This window comes from Filicampus tigris, chromosome 2 (genome assembly GCF_054856515.1).
Source record: "Filicampus tigris isolate MCC_2025a chromosome 2, RoL_Ftig_1.0, whole genome shotgun sequence".
In the NCBI taxonomy this organism is placed as follows: domain Eukaryota; kingdom Metazoa; phylum Chordata; class Actinopteri; order Syngnathiformes; family Syngnathidae; genus Filicampus; species Filicampus tigris.
Window position 1 is genome coordinate 34,499,997 of NC_141218.1, and position 26,610 is coordinate 34,526,606.

The following is a 26,610-nucleotide window of genomic DNA, read 5'->3' on the forward strand; positions in this document are numbered from 1 at the left end:
GCAGCATTTTGGACCAACTTGAGGGAGAACTGGTCGACTCGAAAATAAAGTGCATTACAGTAATCTATCCGAGATGTAACAAAGGCATGGATGACTGTTTCTAAGTGCTGATGAGAAAGGAGGGGCTTTACCTTAGCCAGCGGTCTAGGATGAAAGAAGCTGGACGTAACAGCAGCACTGATTTGCCAGTAAGATCACTGTCCAATTTAAAACCCAAGTTCAAGACTGTTGGCTTAGGATATGAAGCCAGGGAGTCCAGGTCAACAGGATGGGATGTAGAAGAGCCACTGGGAACGGCCATCATAACTTCTGTTTTCTTTTCGTTGAAATTTAAGAAATGTAATGACATCCAGTCTTTGATGTCCTCTAGACAGGACAAAAGTGGTCTAAAATTTGATCAGAATGCCTTGTTTCAACTAGTGGACTTGCATAGAACATATTCCTGAAAAAAAATATGTATGGGTTGATTTCCCCTTTTAGGAGAAAGCATCTTTTTTGCTCAGAGGGACATAGATTTGACAGTCATAGTAGTGGAGGGAAATACCATGTTTTCGAAGGATGGAACCCAGGGCCAGCAAATACAATGAGAATAGCAAGGGCCCCAAAATAGAACCCTGTGGAAAACCATGTAATAGAGGGGCAGAGCGGGCCTGCAATACATCTGATTCAAATGATCACAATCGTTTTCAGGCTTGTGGAGAGCTTGCTGACGAGCGGATCATTGGAATCAGGTGTGTTGCAGGCAGGGAGAGATGGAAAACGGCTGGATAGGGGCTCTTGAGGACCAGACTTGAGCACCCCTGATCTAGGGAATGACAACCCTCCTGGAAAAAAATAACTATGCCTTATTTGACATTTAGATTTTAACATACATTTTCTGCAGTCCCAGAAATCATGGAGTGAATGGGTAGAGCAACACAAATTCGAAAGCAGTCAGATCTCTGGGTAAACACTAGCTAGAACTCCCAGCAGCCACCTTCATGATGGGTGATTGCTGTTTAGGGAACCTCGGCACTTGTGGTTCTAGGCAGTTTTATCTGGGGTTGCGATATGGTGGCAGGAGGTTCAGTTGGGAGGGTAGGGGTTACGCACACAATTGGACACGCACCCACACACATATATGCAGAGGTGGGTAGTAACGAGTTACATTTACTCCGTTACATTTACTTGAGTAAGTTTTGGGAAATGTTGTACTTCTAGGACTAGTTTTAAATCACTATACTTTTTACCTTTACTTGATTAGATTTGTGAAGAAGAAACTGTACTCACTTACTCCGCTACATTAGGCTACCTTGAACCCGTTACTTAAATCCCCTCCGTCTCACTCTCTCTCTCTCTCTCTCGCTCTCTCTCTTTCTCTCTCTCTCTAGGCGCATTTATTTTGTCAGAGACCTGCGCCAGGCTCTACCATGTGACTATGTTTCGCCAATCAAATGTAGCCGTATGGCCCTGCAGTCTTGTCACGTGATCATATTCAACTTCAGCTGCGGGAGTTTTCGGATGAAACGGATCAAAAATGTCACGCACGCAGCAATGCCGACTATGCAGACACAGAAGAGGAGATTCTTCGGGAAAAATGTTTGTTTTTGCATGTTTTGTCACATACCTGAAGCACACAGACGCACGCACACACGCACACACGAGTTCATGGGCTACTTTGTTGTTCTGCCTGCGGAGCCTTTAAAGAAAAAGTACAAGGGCTCAAATTTTGTGCTACTTGTACTTGATTGATTTCTTTTATTCACACTATTATTATTTCATTGTTTACCAAAGTACTTGAATTTACCCTAAGATTATTTGAAGTTATTCTTCAATTAAATGTAATTCATTTTATTGATTGGATTCACTTTAATCATAAGATGATTATTTTGTACTTTGAATGGTTGTTTTTAAGAAAATAAAAAATACATGAGACGCTACAGTTACTCTGTACTTGAGTAGTTTTTTTCACCAAATACTTTTTTACTTTTACTCAGGTAATTATTTGGATGACTAATTTTTACTTCTACTTGAGTCATTATTCTGACGTAACAGTACTTTTACTTGAGTACAATTTTTGGCTACTCTACCCACCTCTGCATATATGCAAACACAGACACACATTTCCTGCATTCCCTATCAAGTTTTATGCATATCATATGAATGACATACAGTATCTTAATGTTGAGTATTTACCCAGTCTGTGTGCAATTTTCAACTATTGCTGCCACAAATGATTATTTTGCTTGTTGACTAGTCACCGATAGTAGTTGCAATTACTCGAATAATAGGATCATGTTAATCGCAGCATATCGCACCTGCTAGCAGTTTCTCTTAGGGCCTGAGTTCTTAAAATTTAGCACAAACTAAAAATAAAGTCAATTAATATGATAGTACATTCAACTTGGATTAAACTTTGCAGCTTGTACCAGAATTCCTGACATGTTTAAAAGTGATGGTGCAACTTCACTTGAACGCAGTACTGTGGCCTAAACATTTTCAGCTGTAAATGTTTAGTGCATTTTAAAATGGAACCAATGACTACTGTATACATTATGTAGCCTTCCACTATAATTACTATGAATATATCTATAAATACAGAAAGTAATACTTGTAAACATTACACTCTTATCAGGGATCAAGCATTTTTTAAATGCAGAAGATAGTGAAATCAGATTAGTAAAATTTAGAAAAAGCACCGTGCTGAAAAAAAACCCAAATATAAACATTTGTACTGTTTTTTTTTCATTTTATTTTTATGTAACCTTTATTCATCCAAAATAAACTCCGTGTCATATCCTTATTTTTACAATATTTACGAGTTTGTGAATGCACCACTATTCGCAAGTGTGGCAGAGAGAGAGAGAGAGAGAGAGAGAGAGGGAGAGGGAGAAGATGATAGGAAGCAAGCCAAATCAGTGCTGCCATGGTGCTGAGGCACCATGTACCCCAATAAACCCCCAATAGCTAAAAATACTGCTGCACTGAACTCTACATAAGTTGTCACACTTGACAGACCATTCGAACGTATTTAACATAGACTACCTTACTGTATGTGGTCTGCCTGAAATGATCAAGTTAAAAAGCACTTGACATTTTTTCTTAATTGGTGGACATAACCATTTCTTCTTGAAAGAAGAGGTGGGGGTGTCGGAGTTCGGATAAATTCTAAACAGGAACATTTATAGTAAAACGTTTAATGTAGTATTAATAGATTCATTGCCAATATTGGGGACGGCAAGACATTTGGTAAAGGTGTCAGCTGCCACCACTTGCCACCCTGTAAAGCTGCCTATGAACCTTGGCTTTGGGATGAATGCTAGGTGGGGCAGGCTAAGTGGAAAAAGTTTGTTGCAGTCAAAGACAAAACTAAAAAACGATGACAGTACAGTACGCCATTCGACTGCAGATTAATCAGCATTTGAGTGCAGCATTTACCGTGTATTACTTTTGTGCATTTCTGTGTTTGAGTACTTATTTGTGTTATCTGAATATCCCAAGGCAATTTGAAACTCTCATAACAGATATATGACCGCCTTCTTAATCGCTAACTGGTGTTGCCAGTCTTGACACCCTTCCGGTCCCTGTGAAGGCCATCATCCTTGTGCTTTAGTAGCTCCATTTCTCCCACTTTACGCCACCATAAATGCCCTAACATCACATACATACAAGATCTCCTCATTTGCCCAGAATGTTTGTTAGAATTTAATTAATTGTTCCCACCCCCTACTTTACATTATTGTATAAATTGAGATTTAACAAAAATGAAATGCTTGAATTTTGAAACGATTCAATAAAATTATTTAATAAAGATAAAAAAACAACAACAATTTAACCATGGTACTATATATATATATGAAAATAAGAGATTGAATAAAAATATGACATTTTTTCATATACAGAAATAATATTAAACAAATCATTGTCCTAATACTGCTACAACACTCATAAAAACAACTAATATAATATACTACTAATATTATATGATTATGTTGATGATGGTGATAATAATAATAATGAATGTATTGTTGTAGAAGCAGTAGTAGTAGTAGTAGTAGTAGTAGTAGTAGTGCAGTATTATAATGAAGTATTAGTACTAGAAGTAGTAGTAGTGGTTGTATGGGTTTTGTTGCCCTTTCCAACTTTTTGCATTAAGTAATATTTTGACAAGTGGCTCCAAACTGAAGGCGAATGTCGCATTTGCCCACGTGATTCGTCAGTTTCGACGGCACCCATACAATAACACGCCCATATGTTTAGACCATTCTCCGCACGTTAATAACTCATTAAATTTTTATGGGCTCCCTTAATTGAGCACATCTTATGAGCGATGGATTTGAATTAGCCGGTATTATGTCCTATGCAGGTCCGGAGTGACTCTATAAGTTTCAGTCGTATTGCAGGATGATGGATGAATGTTGCGGCCGATTTCTAATTATAGGGATTATCCTCACCTACTTAACTTTTCTATTGTGTTGATGTTCTCGCCCAATCGTCCGTCCATTGTTCTACACGATGAGTGCATTGTTGTTGTAGGGAATTTTGAGTGGTTTATTGGAGGATTTGAACAAGGAGAGGACATTTTTGTTTAAATCTAATGTTAATCACTGGGTCGAATAACGCAAAGAAATTGACGTGATGAATGTTGATGACTGACTAAAGTAAATATAGGCTCAATCACGAAAACAATCAGATACTGATTCATAAGCCCTAATATTTATTTTGATGCCTGAATGAATCGTATTGATTCCAACTCCACCGTGCATGTTTGACGCATTAAGGCTCTCATGGATTTATGCCCTTGTAAATTCCAGACTGTTTTCACACCAGGTTGTTTCTGAAGGAAACATCTATTATCCTATTATCACCACGATGCCAATGTCGGCGATGTGTGAAGAAGTATTTACATGACTATATGGGCTCAGCTCCTGCAAGACTTTATGGCTTTGTCGTCACCGTGTGCCCTGTGGGACACTGGTGCCACTTCCCAAACATGAAGAAAAGAAAAGAAAAAAAAATACACCATGTAGGCTACTTGTGGGCGCGAAATATCATTCGTCATTTCAAATAGTAATACTTTATACACAGTCTGTACCTCAGTTAATTTACGAGGGGTCTGTTCGAGGATATCGAATTTTAATGCGGGATTGTAAAGGAATGACACAATGTTGTCACTTGGTGGGAAAGATCGATGCAGGTGAATTAATGAGGGGCTGTTGAAGTGTCTGCGTTGTCTCTTTGAAGTGCACTTCTGCGCGGACGGCTCCTATTTGTCTGCAGGCCGGGACCATCACTGTCGTCTTTTTCACAGTGGAGCGTTACTTGTTCGACAAACGTGTCAATCAAAGGGCCCACCACCATATAAATAAAATCAGCGTGGAGCTTGGGGTCCACCTTTAGTAGACCTCTTGACTTCTCTTTATGCTACTCTCATCTGGGACTCGAATAAACAGGATTTTGCACTCAAACCATGGGAGCCCGGACGCCGCTTACTGTGATGGTTCTCTACACGAGTTGGATTTTGCAGTCTGCATCCACTTGGTCTGTCATTTAGACTTTTGCATGGACTAACTTTCAATCTCACGTTTGCTTGCATTTCGATTTGGACTCATTTCTATTTCTCTCGGACTCTTTTCCTTTCATAGGACGGTGAATAATTTCCTCATGACTGGACCAAAGGTAGACACACCTTGCATGGATGTATGCAAACTCCACGAGCGACTTTATTTCATGAGATAATTAATATTAATGATCTCGCATTTGGCTGCGCACAACAACAAATTGCATTCTGTCTCTCCCCGTTAAGGCTTTTCTAACCTACGCTGGTAGTGTGCAAGTGGGCGCGCAGAGTGGAATACAAGAGTGCAAACACCAATTTTCTTGGGACAGATGGAACTGTCCACAGAGTACGCTTCAATTATCCACGCATAACGGTCACCGACACGGTAAGAAATGATTCTTAATTTTCAGCAAGTGAAACAAGCAATGGAGATGAAAACAGCACCGAGCATGTCGCCAAACAGATTAAACCGGCACAGCCGGGTGCCACCTCGCTCTTAACTCATTGAAATCATCTAAATTGCACACACTGACAAACAGTCACACATACTGTCACACACACGGTGCGCAAAATATTCCCACCGTGCGCCATTCCCAGGTGAAATTCAACTGCATTTTACGTACTCATTGCACGGGACTCTGTTGTATTTTACGCACACATTACGCACGGGGTAACCACACATAAGGGAATTGCAAAGTTGAATTTTGGTGTTGACTCTCTGACTTCTCGTAGCAACAAGAGAGACATCCTTTGTCCACGCCATCAGTGCCGCAGGAGTGATGCACACTCTCACCAAGAACTGCAGCATGGGAGACTTTGACAAGTGCGGTTGTGATGACTCCAGAATAGGACAGACAGGTACGCTCTATCAGCCTCACATGCAATTATTAAGTATACACGTTTTTGTCTTTACGGTGTAATACCATGTTTTTTTTGTTTTGTTTAAATATATATTTATTGCTTTTTTTTTTTAACCTTCAGGAGGCAGAGGGTGGATTTGGGGAGGCTGTAGTGATAATGTGGCGTTTGGAGAGAAGATCTCCCAACAGTTTGTGGATGCACTAGAAGATGGTCATGACTTTCGTGCTGCGGTCAACCTGCATAACAACGAGGCTGGGAGACTAGTAAAGGACTCAAATATTCATTCAGATTAATAAAGACGGCCCGGGGGCAAAAAATATTCTATTTATGGTTTCGATTTGGGAGGATTATCTTTCTGTCTCTTTTAGGCAATTAAAGCCACAATGCGAAGAGCCTGCAAATGCCACGGGGTGTCTGGAAGCTGCAGCATCCAAACATGTTGGATGCAGCTGGCCGACTTCCGAGAGGTGGGCACTTACCTGAAAATGAAGCATTCCCAAGCCAAGAAGTTGGAAGTGGACAAGAGGCCGATGAGGGCTGGCAACAGCGCAGACACCAGAGGCGCCATTACGCACGCTTTCCGCACCATCCCGCGGACGGAGCTCATTTTCTTCGAGGAGTCCCCGAACTACTGCGTCAGGAACCAGAGCCTCGGTCACGAGGGCACCGAGGGACGGGAGTGCCTGAAGGGGGACAAAAGCATGCCGCGGTGGCAAAGAAAAAGCTGTCGCAGGTTGTGCTCCGAATGCGGCCTCCGAGTGGCGGAGAAGCAGACTGAAGTTGTCAGCAGCTGTAATTGCAAATTCCATTGGTGCTGCACGGTGAAATGCGACAAATGCACGCAGGTCGTTACTAAATATTATTGTGCGCGCAAGGAAAGTGCCAGAAAAACACACACCAAAGCAAAACGGAAACACCGTCCGCGAGGATCCTGATTGACAGTTTGGTGTTGCACGGATGCAGTATATGACCTAATAATCCGAATGCTGTCTAATTGCACTTCATACAATAGTAAAGTAATACACTGCATTTTAAATGCCAATCACTGTACAAGAACAAATGTTTCATGCGAAACACCTGGTCAAATTTCTCTCCAAACTGTATATTAAACTGACTTCATAAAAATATATTTATAATATGAAATGAATACGTCTGGTTTGTCACAATTAAGCTAGTCTCCCTTGTATATTGGTGTCATGCAGGTTTGGAAGGAAAATGTACTATCACCTCTAATAGCAACCTTTGAAGTGCGCATATAGGCGTTTCCTAAATCTGTTATCCAATCAGCTTTCGGCCGCTTGGGGGGATAAGCCTCAAGGGCTCCGTTTGTTCCTTACTTAAGTTGCAGAACGGGGACTCAATAAGTTTTGCTGGTCGACAATCGGTCAAAATGGCATCCTTGCTGTGGTTTCTTCTGTCGTTTTTATGCAGAATTTGTCCAGGACACGCTTGGTAAGTCAATCACAAGCTTTCGTACTCTTAGCGCGGGACGATAATGTTATTATTTTCTTCTCAGGATTGCTGGTAACTTTTTGATGACGGGATCCAAGGTAAACGCATGCTGAGTGGATACTTTGTAATTTAGCAGAAATAATGAACACATACGCCTTCGGCTCTCTTAGGCTTATCTTACGTACGCCAAAAGCGTACAGGTTGGCACGCAGAGTGGCATCGAGGAGTGCAAACACCAGTTTTCGTGGGACAGGTGGAACTGTCCGGATAGCGCTGTCCAGCTCAAGGGACTGAGACGGGGTAGGTCACCTACCGAAATACGCGTGATTAGAAATGTGGAGTCCCGCATTTGCAGCAAAGAAAAAAAAAAAAAAACACGCACACATTCTGCCTACTTGGGCGTTCAACTGCACAATAGTTTCATGTTGTATGAGTGCATTTTCCAACGCTTGAAAAAAATAAAGCGTTTGAATAGATAATTATGATGCATCTCGGGTCATCCTCAGCCACCAGGGAGACCTCATTTGTCCACGCCATCAGTGCCGCAGGAGTCATGTACATTCTGACCAGGAACTGCAGTATGGGAGACCTTGACAACTGTGGCTGTGACGTCTCAAGGAATGGCAAAATTGGTAACAGCACATTCAAAAATCCTATACAGTATTACATTTTTGCCCATCACATTCATAATTAACTGCACCCCGCTGGTTACAAAGAAATGGCAAGTTTCTCATACTTGACTTGTGCCTTGTGTGTCTAGGTGGACAAGGGTGGCTGTGGGGCGGCTGCAGTGATAACGTGGATTTCGGGGAGAGAATTTCCAAACAGTATGTGGACGCGCAAGAGACTGGTCAGGACTCCAGAGCTGCTGTCAACCTGCACAACAATGAAGCTGGACGCCTTGTAAGCATCCTCACACATGATGGACGCTTGACTGAGACAGATTACATACATACGTACACGCACACACATATAAAGACTTAAGGAGAAAACCCATGAAAATGTGTGCCCTGCGACTGGCTGGCGACCAGTTCGGGGTGTAGTCTGCCTTCGCCCATTGACGGCTGGGATAGGCTCCAGCAACTCCCCGCGACCCTGTATAGGATAAGCGGTTTGGAAGATGACATGACATGACATGACCCATGAAAATGGGTATGAACTTAGTGGGTTGATTGCAGGGAATTAAGGGGAAAATGGATGCTGTTAAGCAGATAATTCCATTGAAAATGTTGTCAGGAACTAATCTTAGGCTTGTGTTCCAACAGGCCGTGAAGGCGACCATGAAACGCATCTGCAGATGTCACGGCATGTCTGAGAGCTGCAGCGTCCAAACGTGTTGGTCACAGTTGTCCGACTTTAGAGAAATTGGTGATTATTTAAAGGTCAAGCACAGTCAAGCCCAAAAACTGGACATCGACAAAAAGCGCAAAAGGGCAGGTAACAGTGCCGAGAGCCGCGGGGTCATCATCGACGCCTTTGGCAACGCCCCCCAGACTGAACTCATCTACCTGGAGGACTCCCCAGATTACTGCAAGAGGAACATCACACTCGGGCTGTACGGCACGGAGGGCCGGGAGTGTGTGCAGCACGGGGAGGGTCTGACTCAGTGGGAGAGGAGAAGCTGCCGGAGGTTGTGCCACGAGTGCGGCCTGAGGGTGCAGGAGAGGCGTGCAGAGTTGGTGACCAGTTGCAACTGTAAGTTCCACTGGTGCTGCAAGGTGAACTGTGACGACTGTTCGCAAGTCGTGGTGAAACACATCTGCGCCAGGAGAGAAGCGACTGAAGGACACAGACGCAGACAGCGTGGACCCAAATAATGCATGACAAGCTTCTAAATGAGGGACAAGATCTCAATTGTCATCATGTGTGCACTTTTTATCATCTTTTCATGTTTTTTCTTTATTTATATCAACTTGTGTCATTGAAATAAACAACCGACTGTGTTGTCTCAGTCTTTGAATAAATTGTTAAACTGATAAAGCACTGTGTTGCTTTTTCCCCGTGCCAAACTCAAAAATATCACCCGACTTGGCATTTTATAACAAGCTGCAAGGGAAGTAAGTTGTGGGCATTTGAATTAGAATGGCGTGAATACACTAAAGTGAGGATTACAGGGATAACATGGTGCTGATGACACCTCCATCAAGGTGTTGATCCAGCAGTACTTTGATGACAACGCGTATTGAATTGATTCTCAGTCTTTGAAAGACAAATTAGTCTTTCCACCGCTAGAAGACGGGCATTTGTCCTGATAATATGGGAGGATGCCGCAGTCAGTCTTTTCGTCACATCCCACATTCAGAGCATGCTAATAGGGAACACAATACATCAAAGTTCAAAATGAGAGGGGTTATTTGACAGGCACGCTGATTTTTTTTTCCCTCCAAGTGACGTGTGTGCAAAACACACACAGTTCCTCAATGAAAACTGAATTGTTTCGGTTTCAATTATTTCCCTCGCATCGAAGTTCTGTAAGACTTCTCCCACACTCACTGACTTACCTCCTTCTTTCCTCTTTGACTCCCTGTCTCCAAAGTAAAAATCTTCCACTCAGCTGGACTTGTCATAAATCTGCCACTGTCTCAGTTAAATGAAAGATGGCACAGCTATTGCCTCCTTCGGGGGGTGTCAATCCTTGAGAGGGGGTAGGAGTCTTTTTAACATTTTTATTATACGTTAGGGCCAAGAAAGTAGCAAAAACAACATTATACACAGCTTCACAATTAATAAGACTGAAAAGGTGCGCTTCAATTTCAGGTGATAGAGTAAATAACAACAAAAGTAAAAAAAAAAATCCAAATAGATGTTGACTCTAAAAACAAGAAACTTTTTAGCCCCTAATCCTTCCCATTTGCCTGTTTGCTCCTGGGGATGCCCCATATTTCCCATGCTGTCCTGCTGTGCACTAATGAAGGCTTTGCCCCACTGGAGGTCCCCTCCGACCCAGCCCTTATCTCTTCTCTCCACTCCAGGCGATACATGATTACTTCCATATTGATGCCAAAAGGGAATCTGAGCTGAGGTCTGCTCAGAATGACCACATAATCAACCACTGTAACTTACTAAAGTTTGTCTAATAAGGTCAGACTTCACACCCTTTTCAAAAGGGCAAATTTGTGTCATTGTTTGAATGCACTTTTTCACAATACGTATTTCCAAATTGCAGCGACGATTTGCTGTATTACTATACCGCGTTCCATGTTGACCCCACAGTGGCAAGATCCTGCCTTTCACCAGGGGTACGCCTCAAACGCAGAACAGTAGAGTACAACAGTGGAGGGGAGGGAGGACCCTCGCAAAGACCCCCCAGGAGGACTCATGTATTGACCCAGACAGGCCTGAGGGTCTTGGGGGTGGATCACACCGTGATTGATCATTCTCCCTCCTCGCTGCCCTCCTCTATCACCCACGTGCGAGATACAAAGACAAGACTCGCTGTGCCGGGATACAAGATTGGATTTAGACAATGCTTTGATTTAGAATAAAATGATAAGATCCGGTTTCTATGACAACAACACTAACCACTCTATACGGCAACATTTAATAGGTCAAAACCGCCAAACAAAAGGTCTGTGATGAGGACATTAGGGTGGGGAATGAGCACAATTGTTATTTTCATGTGTGCATGTGGAACATCAATTTAAACCATTGAATACTTCTCTAGTACAGTTTATCAATTCATTGTAATCATGCAAAATCAACAAAACACATACGACAGGTGAGTAAAAGGTTGACTTCATTAACTTCATTGCTACACACCCAACACATATAATATGCTTCACAAATTTGAACTTGATTCAAACCATCACTCTGAGAAAAAGCTACAGCAGATGATGTAGTGATTTAAAAGAAAAAAGTGGACATGACCAACTATGACCAAAAGATGTCGCTACAAAACTTGGCAACAGACATTTTTTTAATCAAGCTTTTGACTCTGTCTGTCTGTAAGAGATCACATTTCCCCCAAAGTGATCAGTTCCAATTTTAAAGCAGGGTTCATCCCTTGCAGCTTATTTAAATTTATTATTTACAATAATGGCCTATGCAATCTGAATATCGCAAAGATATTGCAATCTTTTCTTATGGAATTGTATACTTATATATGGATTTGACCAATCAGATGCAAACTTAAATGGGCATCGCTCCCAATAGTAGGACATTATCAAGGGGAATTACAATTAATTAGCTAAGAACACATTGCTTATTTGCCGCATTAATTTTTTTTTTACTTCTTTCATTAGATAATAAAAATGTCATTTGTTTAGGTACAAATATCACAATATCGATACCACTTATAGTCAACATCCATGTCGCATGTTTTTCCAACACCCCAATTATCTCACTAGCAATCAGTCAAAACTATCAATTACCACCAGAAAAAAACAACAGATCTGATGATGGCATATTCTTTTAAAAAAAGGTTATATTTTCTTAATCTTGTGCCAATGTACCTCATTTGAAATTGTCTTAATACTGACCTTAATTTCCCTACACCGAAATAAGTTATTATTTTTGATTAATTATTGAGATTTTTTCGGCGTTGCCACATTGCTCATTTGAATCAATTCATACAAACATTTAAGGAATCGAACTGCTTTGTTGTTATCTACATGTGGTTTTGTTTGAAATGAAACATTCCATTCAAATGCATAGTATATGGCAAAGCACAAAAATGAACATGGGATCCTCCTTCTTAACAAATATAGGGACATTTGCTTAAAATAAGCACAGATCACAGTCACAATTCAAATAATTTTGAAAAGGTATAGCCATGTCTTTCAGATAATGAACAGCAGATGGTGGTGTTATCAAATGAAAACCACAACAGAAATGTCTTTAACTCAAGTACCTGGCTTGCCATATTGTCAAGTTGATGTAGTCCTTTATGGTGTCTTGTTTTATGGTAGCTTCAAGGCTGGCCTCCTAGCTGGTATGAAGAAACGCACACATGCACATCATCCTTAGTCTCCATCTGTAGGAAAACACAGAGCCATATATATATATATATATATATATATATATATATATATATATATATATATATATATATATATATATATATATATATATATATATATATATATATATATATATATATATATATATATATATATATTAAACTGAGAGAGTCACTGTCGAAAAGACGGACTTTTACGTAGTTTTATTTTGAAAAGTTGCTCGACATTGTGGAGGAATCAAAAATAATTTGCACTTTGACAAGCCAAATTCAAATCCCATATTAGTTGTACGTCCTTGATGTATTGTTCAACTGTTGTGTTTTATACAATACAATACAACTTTATTTTTATAGCACATTTCATAACAGCTACAGCTGTAACAAAGCATTTTACATTACGACAACAAAACAGCAATAATATAACAAGTGAACGCAATAAATTAAAACACAAAATACTATGTACAATATACACCGGAAAACAGGAGAAAACTGTCAGTCTCACGTCGGATCAAAAGCTGGAAAGGAATTGTATTCAAGGGTCAAAGAAAGCTGTTAGAACAGTATTTGAATCCAAATATTCTTTAAAAGACTTTTCTATATTAATTCCAAGATTTTACTGCAGTAAATCAGTTCCAAGCTTTGTAAAAAATTGTAGTTAAAAAATACAATTAATTATGGAAAATGTTGCGATTAATTAGTTAAAAATTCTGAATCGTTTGACAGCATTAATATCTATACATACATACTAATATCTATATATACATACTAATATATATATATACATATATATATATATACATATATATATATATGGAAAAAAATATGGATATATTCATTCAACATACTGTTCATATGTAATGATTTTTTTTTTTTTTATGATAACAACAAATCGTGATGAGATCCATCCATTATCTATACCGCTTATACTCACAAGGGTCGCAGGCGTGCTGGAGCCTATCCCAGCTGTCTTCGGCCAGAAGGCGGGGGACACCCTGAATTGGTTGCCAGCCAATCGCAAGGCACACAGAGACAAACAAACATCCGCACTCACAATCACACCGACTGGCAATTTAGAGTGTCCAATCAACTTACCATGCATGTTTTTGGAATGTGGGAGGAAACCGCAGTGCCCGGAGAAAACCCACGCAGGAACGGGAGAACATGCAAACTCCACACAGGGAGGCCGGAGCCGGGATCAAACCCACAACCTCTGAACTGTGAGGCGGACGTGCTAACCAGTTGACCACGCCCGTCATCATGAGATGAAAATTAAAATGTTTAAATTAAAATTATTAACATTCTTTCTGTAGTACAGTATTTTTATTCACTACAAAAACAAAAATGCAAAAGGGCCTCAGAACAGTGACAGAAATATTTCAAATGTGTGCAAACAAAGTGTGTGTGTTTGTGTGGGGGGGGTGATTAATGTACACATTTACAGTCTATGTGGCCCTTGTAATATTCTTAGAGTTTATGTTTTCCGAGTGGTCCCTCAAGTGCACATGAATATGGTTGGCTCATATAATGGGTTATGCTGTTGCTATGATGTAGGTCACAGGTGTCAAACTCAAGGCCTGGGGGCCAGATCCGGTAGGCAACATCATGTGGCCCGCGAAGACAAATCATGTGTTGACTGGACATGTTTTTTTTTTTAATTATCTTCACCGTTAACACAACATATTTGATATTTCAAACATTTGTTACCAATCCTTCCTTTAAAACACAGTGAAAAATATTAGAACAAACCATTTTCTGGCTTCTGATTTCCAAACTAGTGATCCATCAATTAGTTGTGTATAAGGCGATCATATATTCACATGGGTCGTAACGGCCCTCCGAGTGAAATCAGAACTACGATGGCAAAAATGAGTTTGACACCCCTGTTGTAGGTGGTATCAGCATGTCCTGTGTTCCTCCTTTAAACTGACTTCACAAAACAAGACAGCCTTCTCCTCTACTCATCCTCAGTCGCTGAGGCACACCAATTTATTCACATTTCTGAGATTTAAAAATGTTGTCGAATTAGTTGGGTAACCTTTGCTGTTCGGTGAGCATGACTGCGCCAGTCTGGCTGGAACAAACGCTCTCATGCTCGTATGACTGGCCCCGCCGCCATCTACCTGCAGGTTCACATGGAGATCTACTTTGGATGTGGTTTGTTATCGCTCCGAGAGAGTGGTTGTAAGCGAGTTTATGCTTACAAAGCCTACAGTCGATCTTGTTGTCATCTGCTGCGTCAAAATACTGCCAAACAGTGCCGTTGTTTTTCGTGGTAGCTTCGACACTATGTTTGCGTGTGAGCCGGGGGGGGGGGCAATTCTCTCTTGGTGCTCAGCTTGTTTAGAGAGGCCAAGGCAGAGGCGTGAGGAACAGCGTTAATCCAATCCCCTTTTGACGCCATCAATTTTTGATCGCGTGATTACGGTTTCCATAGCAACCAGCGACTGCATTGATAATTTGTTCCGTCTTCGTATTGAGACGTGAACAGCCCCGCTCTAATTCACCTCTCTCTCTCGTTCCTTTTTCGGCGCCGTACCAAACCATATAAAAAAGGAATAAATACTTAAGCACAAGATAAATATATACTTACCTAAGCACAATATAAATATATACTCACAAAACAATATTGGGGCATTTTAGAAAAATAATAAATACAAAATAATATGCCGTTTACTCCAAAGCAGCTGTATTTTATAACAGCAGGAACCATGCAGGGCGATCGAAAGCCATACGGGACAATCTCAGCGTTGCACCATGTGACGTGCATAAAAATGACTGCTCTCGTATAGTTCTGAATCCAAGCGGCGCTTGAGCAGCAAGTCGCTCTCAAGACGAAATGAACATATCTGTCAGAACAACACTAATGTAAATGATTGTGTGTGTGTGTGCATGCGAGGGTGCGTATGGGTGCGTCCGTGCGCGCGCGTGTAGGCGTGTGTGTTTGAAAGGGCTGAGAGACTGTTTGTGTGAGTTCAATCCAATGCTTGTTTTTTCAATTGGAGGGGAAGTCAACCCAAACATTTTTTTTCAAGAATATATATATAATACCGTGGTACCTCTGTCACTGATAGTGTAGTGGTACACACTATATATATGTATATATATATATATATATATAGTTTTGTGCGCCTGTGTGTGTGTTACGCGATCCCACACCATGATGCCTTTTGCAATTTGGTTACTCATGTCTTCAAGATGCCTTGCCCGGTTTATAGCTTTCAGATTAGTAACCAAGGCAACTCAACTCCCTGCGCTCCTGCCAAAAAAACACGACACAAGAGAGTCAAACATGAAACCATGATTGAGAGATTGAGAGGAGAAAAACGTTGTGGCCGTTCACTCGATGCAAACTGATAAGTGTGCACGCCACAGGCAATGTTTGAAGCTCGTAGACGAGTGTAGCACTGCATCATTAGGTCCAAGTCAGCTTTTTATGAGTGCTTTAGTGTTGTTAAGATTCCCCAGGGTAAAGGAGGTGATTACCCATCGCACACATACAAACATGCACACACAGGCGCAGTACACTGAAGCCACTCAGATCTGCAGCATCCTGCAGGATTGTGTCATACACCAACACCATGCATGTGTGTTTCTGTAGGCAAATATGTCCATATATGGCGACTACCCCAGAGAACATGAATAAAAACATTTCTACAAAGTTCATTGCTATGCAAATACCTGTATATTTTTTTAAAGTCTTGAATAATATTCGGAAAAACAAGACTGTACCTACTTTTGCACTTACATTGGTTAGTAGAGCTTATTGAGTTGTTAGAAGGCGACCTCTGCTCTTTTTCATGTTTTCCATGAGAAGCTTGCGGCGCCTGCTGAGGCGCCTCCTGCATTTTCAGGTGTCCCAGCTTGTCAGGGTCTCCGACACAAACAATCAGATCACATTGCCTGAGCTGGGTTTGTACTGCAGGTGGAACAAAAAGAGGGAAAAAAACTGTCTGGGTTTCTAAAGATAATCAATCTTAGCAGTAAACAACTTCAGCGTTGCACACGTTTAAAGATGTATGCACACAATGAAACGGATTGATTCATGCCATTTAATTTACTCACTGGTCTTATACTGTAAAGTACACATGCAACATCTACTGAGATAAGAAAAATAAAATAAATCAGCCATTATATGCGCAACAGTGATCAATTTCGATGGACACAGACTGGTTGTTGCTTTTGCTCATAAAGCATTACCATACATTTTATACAGTAAAATGTGTCGCGGTTAATGGGGGCCAGAACCTCCCACGATAGGTGTTCACAAGTTGTGAGCAGAGCGCGCTCAGCCACCCGGCAAGCACGACATGCTCACAGCACGACAATGACGACGAAGCAAACGTTATGTTCGTAAACTCACAACGTTGTTCAAATGTGCCGATCAGTTAGTCACAGTCAAGACGGAAAAAAGGATAGTGTGCAGATGTGTTCATAAGCTGTGAGCGGAGCGCGCTCAGCCACCCGGCAAGCACGATGTGCTCAACACAAGGATGACGGAACATCTGCAAATAAAATGTTGAAGTGTTTGTTAGTTTTGTCTTAAGGTTTTCTTAAAATAGCTTACCTTGACTAGAATCCCGCGTTGCATTTTATCCAAAGGACCTTGTTGATATTATTGTGGAAAGAGAAAGTTAAGCCACGCTTACTTCCCGCGAGCGTACTTCTTTGTTTTGAAAGGAGGCAACAAAGAAGCTGCAACAAAGGCAGCAAAAGCAGCGCCACTTTCGCTTTGCACAACAACGATGACGACAAGCGTTTAAAAGTGCATTATTCGTCAAATGAAAACTTTAACGTAGTTGTTACGTTCCATCGTAATCATCCCCTGCCGCGGTTGAAGCTCACATTCTTCTCACAGCCCGCAGCTTGGTATTTATTCTTCATTTTGCATTTTGAAGTTAAATTTGTTGTATAACAAGTATTTAGAAGGGAGACAACCATGTCGGGTGGTTCGAAACGGATATAATATAAAATTAAAATAATAATAATAATAATAATAATAATAATAATAATAATAACAATAATAAGTCAACCTCTACTTCGCGGGTTTTCACATACGCGGGAGGTTCTGGTCCCCATTCACTGCGATAAACGAAGGATTACTGTGTACATATACATATAAACATATACATTTATCTTGATAAGCTTCAGTGCAGTTCTAAAATAAAAAACAACAATGACAATGACCATATTGTTACATCAATAGCTCTCAGTGTCGATTAAATTCTCATCTTAGTAATGACTACATAATTGATACAGATCTGATATGGGATAGATAGATGGATGGATAGATAGATGGATAGATAGACAGATAGATAGATAGATAGATAGATAGATAGATAGATAGATAGATAGATAGATAGATAGATAGATAGATAGATAGATAGATAGATGGATAGATAGATGGATGGATAGATACATAGAGCGAGCTAATGTCGCTGGATAGAGTACATATAAACAGTAGCAGGGAGCACAGGATCCCTTTAATTTAATTACCTGTTTGTCCGTTTTTTTTTGTTTTTTTTTACTTGATCATGTCACAGATTTATTAAAATGGTTTGAAAAATAAACTTCTTCAATGCATTTGGGATTAAACAAATCTTCTTTGATTTGAGCTATAAGAAGAAAAGACATTTTTACTTATGGTGCGCTTTTTATTACTGTAACTGTCCCCTCCGGCAGAGAACAAGTCACAACATCCTTCTTTATAAGCCATTTGAGTAAACCTACAGTTACTTCTATCTAACTCACCAGCGGGTTATCTGACAGCTGTCATGTATAACAATGCAACACGGAGCCGCTGACACCTCTAAGCAAGGCTAACTTGCATAGCAGTTGGACTCTTGTAATCCACGTGTGGCTATTGCATTGTAGATCGAGGGCAAACTGTTACATCTGGAGATTTGCATAGTTGACAATTGATCATCAATGTCATCCTCATCCTAATGACATAATTGATGCTTACTGACATTATAAAGAAAGACATACGTGCCAGTTGATCCATGCAATTAGACAGTGACTCCAACCCTCTTAGGATATGTTCCATATCAATGCAGGTGGTTGAGGAGCACTGTTCAGTGCTTGTCTCTGTGTTATTCATCTGGGGGGGAAAAAAACAACAATCAAATAAAAAAACTAAAGAAAACGGGGAATTAACCTCCGAATATGGCATCTAACTCAATCTGAAATTGTATCAAACCTATTATAATTATTAGCTCCAATAAATCAAAGACAGACCACATTCTTAATCTGAACATGTGTTTTTATTTGAATTTTGGAGCATATTTAAGTGACAATACCAAACGTATTTCAATGAAATGCAAGCAGTACTAATGTGCAGATTAGAATGTAAACATTTCAACTACTTGGAAGAATGAACAATACAGAGCTGCTATTATGCATTGAAATTGTTCACATCTGAGTGCGTGGCGCGTCAGTTTGAGCGGTTTCCTGCAGTCGACCACTTATATTTTTGATGAGCCTCTTCGAGAAGCAGCATTGAAGCCCACATTTGGGGGTTGGTCCGCACAGCCGCCATGTCGTACGCCATCCACGTCAGCTGCGCTACAGGCGGACAGAACCTCAGTTCAATTGTACCTTACTTTGGCCGATTTCTGACAATATGTCCCACACTTGATCATAACTCTGTAAAAGTCCAAACGTCTCCTACCAGATATGTTTTGCATTTCTTCTATCATTCTTTCCAAATACCCGTCGAGTTCCAACGAGTTTTCGACACCCGTTTGCTCCCCAGGAGGCAACGTAGAGTCGGCCATCTGCTGAACAAACCGGCATGTCCACAATTTGCTTCCATTTTGGATTACAACGCATTCATGTAATACATACATGTACGATGCTAGGTCAATTAGCTTAATCGATATCCTCGCCTTTTTAACCATTTATTGCGAAAAAACGCGAATCTGCCCCAAGGTAACAGGCTCGTAATATATATATTGTATAGTGAAATACAATAATGTCGAATAAAATGTCCAATTACTTACGTTTGTCGAGGCTTTAAGGTCAGGCAGTCGAGCGCGGGCAGTTGACGGCTATGACTATGGTGGACAGTGGGCGCAATCAACTTTCTTGAGCTGTACGTGCTCAAAAAAATAAATAAATAAATAAATACACGAACGACACTTTAATGCACGTTCTCAATAAAATCACTCAAAGTTGTTAATTTAAGTAACAATAATAACAATTCTAACGGTTTTTAGAAAATGTAAATTACAATATACTAATTCGTTATATTTGTCAACAACTGCCTTGTATGATGTGTATTAAAAAACATCCTCACCATGTCTTACTACTTGCAACAATGAACCGAAATTACACAAACTATATTTTGAATATTTTAATCTTGAAATTGAAATGATTTTTTTCCACCAGCTATGCATAGAAAATGGAAAATATGAAGCTTTTTTCTATCTAGCGCACTTTAATTGCTAATTACAATCAGACAAATATTAAGTTCAATTATCATTCCTAATTGTGTCGGTTAAAACAAAATAACATTGTCTTTGTAGACTAAAAACTATATGGCAGAGATGTACAGTCACAATAGATAGTACCATATTGACGATAAGTGAAAATAATGAACATAAAAAATACACATGGAATGTTCCATTCACCTTGATATCAAAACCTCCATGTTGACAGGACATTTATTAATCTTTCTAAAAAGTTAAAGTCATTTTATTTTTAGATGAATTTGCGCAATAAAATGCGAATGACTGAAATGAATCATAATGTCACTGCTTAAATTTTAAGAAAAGACTTAAGCATGGTTGAACAAAACGCCTGAAGCAACTGTACAATCCCATGGGGGAAAAAAATGGTTACTCAACTAGAGAGCGAACCAATCAAATGAGAGTGGGGGCGTTTCCAGGGAAACAGATATAGCAGGTATGACAGGTGACAATTTAACATAAAGCAAGGGCAAAGCTGACAAGCAAAGAGAACAGATAACACCATTTGGATCAGCTCACTACCTTCAACAGCTTGAACAGAAAGAACACGGAGAAAGATTTTGATACAGAAGTCCAGACAACTCAAGGTTAAAGAGGCACTCTTCAAGGTAAGAAGAAATATTGCTTCGACATGTCCGCATTTGAGGCCCAGGAACAGTCTCCTCCACGTTGCGGCCCTCAGTTCCCGAGCCTTGGCCAGGAGCCCCCTGAACTCAGCATGTATAGTGACTGTTACTACCCCCCGCCATCCCTGCCAAGTCCTCAGCGCACCACACCAACCTCCTATGAGCTGGGTGACTTCAGCACCACGTCCCCAAACCCCTACCTTTGGTTCAACGGCTCTGGACTCAACACACCATCATACCTGACTACCAACGGTCCACCCGGGAACCCGGGACCTCCCTTCGTCCCGCAGCACTATGGCATGCAGAGGCCCTACCTGGGCTCAGCTGGAGCAGGCGGCCCGGGAGGGGAGTTGAGCTGGTTCTCCCTCCCCTCACAAGAGGACTTGATGAAGCTAGTCAGGCCGCCTTATTCTTACTCGGCTCTCATCGCCATGGCTATCCACGGAGCACCCGACCGGCGGCTGACCCTGAGTCAGATATATCAGTATGTCGCCGACAACTTCCCTTTCTACAACAAGAGTAAAGCAGGATGGCAGAATTCCATCAGACACAACCTATCACTAAATGACTGCTTCAAAAAAGTACCAAGAGATGAGGACGATCCAGGTAATATTTTCAGAACTGCTTTCATTTACTTCTCTCTCCAACATTTTTTTTTTCAATTGAACATCCTGTATTGTTTACATTTTTGCAAAATCTCACTTAACAGGCAAGGGCAACTACTGGACACTAGATCCAAACTGTGAAAAGATGTTCGACAATGGAAACTTCCGCCGCAAAAGGAAGAGGAAGTCTGACTCCCTCTCTGGGGTCGATGGTAGTTCAGGAGCCCCCGAGTCGGGTGAAAGTGAGAGGGGCAGCCCCAAACACTCCGCCAATTCTTCCCTAAACATCTCCCAGACGCCGGACCGGATTCCCTCGCCGTCATCATCCAGTGCTACACCTTGTCTGAGCAGCTTCCTGTCGGAGATGTCTGGAGTGTCCGGTGGATCGGCCAATGATGTGGGCGGTGATGCATTGAGCAGACCCCTGCAGGTCAACCTCCCTATAGATGGGCCACATAGGCTTCCACCGGCTGCAAGTTTTAATAGCTACTCACCAAACTCTGCTGGCCGAGAGTGGCTTCCACAGGTGCAAGCTCCCACTATGCTCTCCTCTTCACCCACCCACTCTTCCCTAGGGTACACGAGCCCCATCCTCAGCCAGTACAGTGCATCCAATGGACACTTCTATCCCCCACTGGGTTCAACAGGAATCATCTATCAACGCGAGGGCACTGAAGTTTAATTTAACATTGATTGAACTGATGCTATATGCAAGACCTTTCACAAAATTTAGTTTTGTTTTGGAGTAGAGTTAGTTGTCACATTAAGAGGCTAACACACACACTCACCCCCACGCACACACACCCCCACACCTACACGCACACACATCCTAAGCATGTTTGCGCTGACAGAGACAGTTGAGGTCACAAAAGCGTGTGACAAGAGAATAAAACACCTAAGATTCCCACAGAAACATCTTAGTCAGCAGCAAAGAGCTGAAACTGTCTCAAACTACCAAATCCAGAGTCAGCTATTATCCCTACCAAAGATGGTCTCTATCAGAGCTGACTCATTCTTAACTGATCTGAGATCTGATCTGCTGACATCAGTCTGTTCCACTCTACTGTCAGTGATTCCTTGATGGTATCACACAAACACAACGTCCAGACAGCAGTTTAGATGAGCGGTTAAATTACACCTTTGTCTTCATGTTATACTCATGTGAACCATTATTGTTTTGTTGTCTCCTCAATCTGATCTGATGATCTTCCAGTGTCTTACATATGTTCTTTGTAAATATGTCTATGTGTCTTTTAATCTTAATCCTTTTCATAATTTGGTTGTTATTACACCTGTTAATGTATTCTTGTCTTTTTGATATGAATAAAATACTTTTGACAGCTGCATTTGCTACTTATTTAAATCAAATCAACAGTTTTTTCTTCAATGTTGAGAAATAAACGCATTGCTAAAAAGAACAAGAACCAGAGTAGAAGACTTATTCAGTACAAAGTGACAGAAAAATCTTCTGCTAGATGACCAGTGGAGTAGAAGCAGCAGATCGCTGAAACCTGATCTTTGTGTGATAAATTGTTTAACAGATTCACTGAAATGATAAAAATCCTCATTCCCATGCTATCTCTCCTCCCCTGACGAAACAACTAAAACAGTCACAGTGCATCTGTATGTACTGCTGACTGGACGCAGCTTGATTTAACTGCCACAAGAGTCAATGATGCTGAAGTGGGAACTGTCTGCTAGCTACACAGTTTGACTGATGTCAATATGGGTCATGTTGATTATCAACAATATGTTGTAGTCTTTTGCTTCAACATGGAAAGTGCAAGAAACAGATTTAAAACACACGCTGATTCAGAGAGGTTTTATTATCATTAGATTCTATTAGTGCCATTCGTAAACATTAAAATGACCATAAATGACATCGGTTCCATTTGATCAGGATCATGATACAGCATACAATTCATATGTACTTGTGATTTATTCATTTACTGTGTTCAAATTGTATGCAGGGTATACTCTTGTACTGTGTACCTTTGTTCGGCAGTCCTGAACATATAAATATACAGTAAACCACCCATTGGTAAATTTCAGCCTGGGGCCTTTATTTACACTGAAACACAGGCAGCATGACATCCATTTACACCAAACACAGAATGAAAAAGAAACAACCAACAATGAAGAGAAGACAGAGAGAGAGGAAGAGAGGAAGATCTGGATAACCAGCATTTATCGCATAAATGACAACGTAGATTGTGTTTGGTCGCAAGGTGAAAAGATCAGCATTATACAATTTGCATTATGTAGTGATTTCAGAGTAAGATATGAGGTTTCATTAAAATAATTCAAAAATATGAATTTAGTTTTAATCATGCAAAATGTCGTGCCTCACTCACACTCATGGGGTGGGAGGATTGCGACTGAGCTAAATTCATATGCAAATTGTTCCTCTTCATCTATAATCAACACTCTCTGACTGCATGTAAATGTAGCCTCCCAGAAGTGTGGCCAAATGTTAGAATCCCTAAAGTTGAATAGTTTATTCAACCTGTCTGTTTTTTTCCACTTTTCTTTTTTTGAAGTGAAGTACAAAAAAACTTTATTTCGACTTCAGGACAATGGGTGAACATTTCCAGTAGTTCATTGCTGCAAGAAAAACAGTTTAAGACCATTAAAATTGTTGGCGAGCGTCATTGCGACCGTTTGCCACCTTAAACGAATCCTGATGAAAAAACAACCTTTATTACATGCGCACACACTTGCAAACCTTCGCTGCTCAGTGAGATACGGCCTTTATTGAGGGACTATGGTTAGATGTCACTACATATGAGAAAAAGCAGACATGTTTGGATGAAAATGGAAAATTTGAATGACAAGAAGCAGAGAGAAGAATAAATATGATACTTTCTGACCCTTTTTAATAACATTTACCATTTCACATTTAAAAACCCCAATCACAAATACGCCCATTATGATTTTTACACTCACCATTACTGTTAGGACCAAAAGATTCAATTGCTGCCATGATATGAATTTCAGGCCATGTTGCTAACCCCTCAGCTTATGTTTGAAGCAATTAAGTCTCAAGCAAAAATATGGGAAAAATATTGAAGCATAAGCTTACATTTATGTCCAAAGAACATGTATATAAGTACAAAATGTAAAATATTTTTGGGTTAAAAATTTATTTACATATATACACTATTACCAGTGTGGGGGTAACGCATTACAAAAGTAACACTGTACAGTAACATATTACATTTAGGCAGTAAAGTAAAGTAATATAACGAGTTACCCTTTAAATTTGTGTAATATTATTTCAGGCGGCACGGTGGTCGACTGGTTAGCACGTCCGCCTCACAGTTCAGAGGTCGCGGGTTCGATCCTGGCTCCAGCCTCCCTGTGTGGAGTTTGCATGTTCTCCCCGTGCCTGCGTGGGTTTTCTCCGGGTACTCCGGTTTCCTCCCACATTACAAAAACATGCATGGTAAGTTGATTGGACTCTCTAAATTGCCCCTAGGTGTGATTGTGAGTGCGGATGTTTGTCTCTGTGTGCCCTGCGATTGGCTGGCAACCAGTTCAGGGTGTCCCCCGCCTACTGCCCAAAGACAGCTGGGATAGGCTCCAGCACGCCCCGCGACCCTTGTGAGGATAAGCGGTATAGATAATGGATGGATGGATGGATGGATGGATAATATTATTTCAGTTACTGAGTCTCATAACACATTACAATTTCAAATTGAATAACCATAGAGCAATTAATGAGCCCACTTAAGAAGTACGCTATTTACCAGAGCATTGTCTATCCCTCTATAACTTCTGTGTGGTATTTCCGACCCACGTGGACCCAGTTCGTCCCTCGTCAGCGACAGCCAATTGGCGTCAAGAACATAATTTCAAATTAAAACAACAGACACACACGCAAAGCGTGGTGATAAGTGATATAAAAACAAAATGGGGCACATGACATTGCATCTGTGGGACTGAAAGGTATACAACACCGTTTTATTTTTTCATTGTTTGGCTGCGTGTCAGGAGTGGGGCACCTGCGTGTGACGTGGTATCGGTAAAGTCCATTCTCGACGCCGTTTGGCTGACTTGGACTGACCTGACCTGAAATATGGACGGGAAGTCATAGTCAGACTAAAGCATAGATGGATGCCCACCTCTGCTATTTACTAAGCTAATTCAATCAGTGTTTCTCGACTCGCAAGGAGTGTAATGTTGCAAAATTTCCCATACCTTCTGCCTTCCAAGTGTTTTGTTTGTTTTTACACGATGATCGGTATTGTTCATGGCTGAGAAAGTATTGTTTGTGACACCACTGTCATGGTTTCATAAAATAAAATGGAAAGCATATACTCAAAATACAAGCAGGAACAAACATAAATGAAAAGCAGTGAATAACTTGCCAACAGAAAAGAGTCATTGTGCTTTTTATATATGGTTTCAATTAATGTTGTGCCATCAATTGCAGTATGTAAAACAGTGTTCATTCTGATTGGCTGTTAGCAATCAAAATGCAAATTTGTCTGCCTCGACGCCGGAAACGTTCGGTGGCCGATGACGTCACACTACGGCAACACCAATCGAACAAACCACAATACGCCCCATCATATCAGCGTCTGATACGCTTCTTTTGCCTTTTAATTATTCAATTTGAAATTTATAAAGCAGAATGTTTTAATGAAAAAGAATTGTCACTTTAAAGTCAGACAAAGGTAAGAATCTTACCAACCTTATTTTTTTCCCCCCACTGGCCCTAATCCTCTTCCGTATAATCGCAATAAACTTACAATTAAACATACAGTACAATTAGGATAAACTATTTAACATTCATGCTTCCAAACATAACGTGCCTTATAATGAGGTGCAGTGAAAATGTTTGAAGAAAGACCCGTCCATTGAGAGTCAGGTAATTCAATTCAAAACACTTTATTTGTCCCTAAAGGCCAATTCAAAAGGCATAAGGAGGAGCATCATTAAAAAAAAAAAATCAACAGAACACCAGCAAACATAAAAACATACAGTACATAAAGTGTTGTAGTTAAAATATTCCAGCCCTTCTGTGGCCCTCCTCCGCTGTGTTCTGCAACGTGGATGTCGCAGCCTGCGACTTGATGGGAGCCACTCGAACACTGAATAG

At 40.7% G+C, this 26,610-nt stretch overlaps 4 protein-coding genes across 5 annotated transcripts; 3 read left to right on the forward strand and 1 right to left on the reverse strand.

Moving 5' to 3' along the window:
* Positions 1 to 5,449: 5,449 nt before the first annotated feature.
* Positions 5,450 to 7,335, forward strand: LOC147152110 (protein Wnt-8a-like). Its single transcript, XM_086053736.1, has 6 exons — positions 5,450 to 5,520; positions 5,625 to 5,658; positions 5,786 to 5,924; positions 6,272 to 6,397; positions 6,521 to 6,663; positions 6,769 to 7,335. Exons 1-6 carry the CDS (start codon positions 5,450 to 5,452, stop codon positions 7,333 to 7,335), a joined length of 1,080 nt encoding a protein of 359 aa, XP_085909862.1.
* A 425-nt stretch (positions 7,336 to 7,760) lies between these two features.
* LOC147152111 (protein Wnt-8a-like) lies at positions 7,761 to 9,669 on the forward strand. Its single transcript, XM_086023952.1, has 6 exons — positions 7,761 to 7,852; positions 7,917 to 7,950; positions 8,023 to 8,152; positions 8,359 to 8,484; positions 8,613 to 8,755; positions 9,118 to 9,669. Exons 1-6 carry the CDS (start codon positions 7,791 to 7,793, stop codon positions 9,667 to 9,669), a joined length of 1,047 nt encoding a protein of 348 aa, XP_085880078.1. The 5' UTR covers positions 7,761 to 7,790.
* Positions 9,670 to 19,042: 9,373 nt separating this feature from the next.
* On the reverse strand, positions 19,043 to 19,926 carry syce3 (synaptonemal complex central element protein 3). 2 transcript variants are annotated; one of them, XM_086023954.1, is made up of 3 exons: positions 19,808 to 19,913; positions 19,477 to 19,585; positions 19,043 to 19,370 (listed from the first exon to the last, which is right to left on the reverse strand). In XM_086023954.1, exons 2-3 carry the CDS (start codon positions 19,580 to 19,582, stop codon positions 19,240 to 19,242), a joined length of 237 nt encoding a protein of 78 aa, XP_085880080.1. In that variant the 5' UTR covers positions 19,583 to 19,585; positions 19,808 to 19,913; the 3' UTR covers positions 19,043 to 19,239. The 2 variants fall into 2 exon arrangements, with proteins under 2 accessions (XP_085880080.1, XP_085880079.1); XM_086023953.1 differs by having other exon boundaries at positions 19,047 to 19,370; positions 19,477 to 19,582; positions 19,808 to 19,926.
* A 352-nt stretch (positions 19,927 to 20,278) lies between these two features.
* On the forward strand, positions 20,279 to 22,850 carry foxi3b (forkhead box I3b). Its single transcript, XM_086023950.1, has 2 exons — positions 20,279 to 21,507; positions 21,611 to 22,850. Exons 1-2 carry the CDS (start codon positions 20,907 to 20,909, stop codon positions 22,186 to 22,188), a joined length of 1,179 nt encoding a protein of 392 aa, XP_085880076.1. The 5' UTR covers positions 20,279 to 20,906; the 3' UTR covers positions 22,189 to 22,850.
* Positions 22,851 to 26,610: the final 3,760 nt, after the last annotated feature.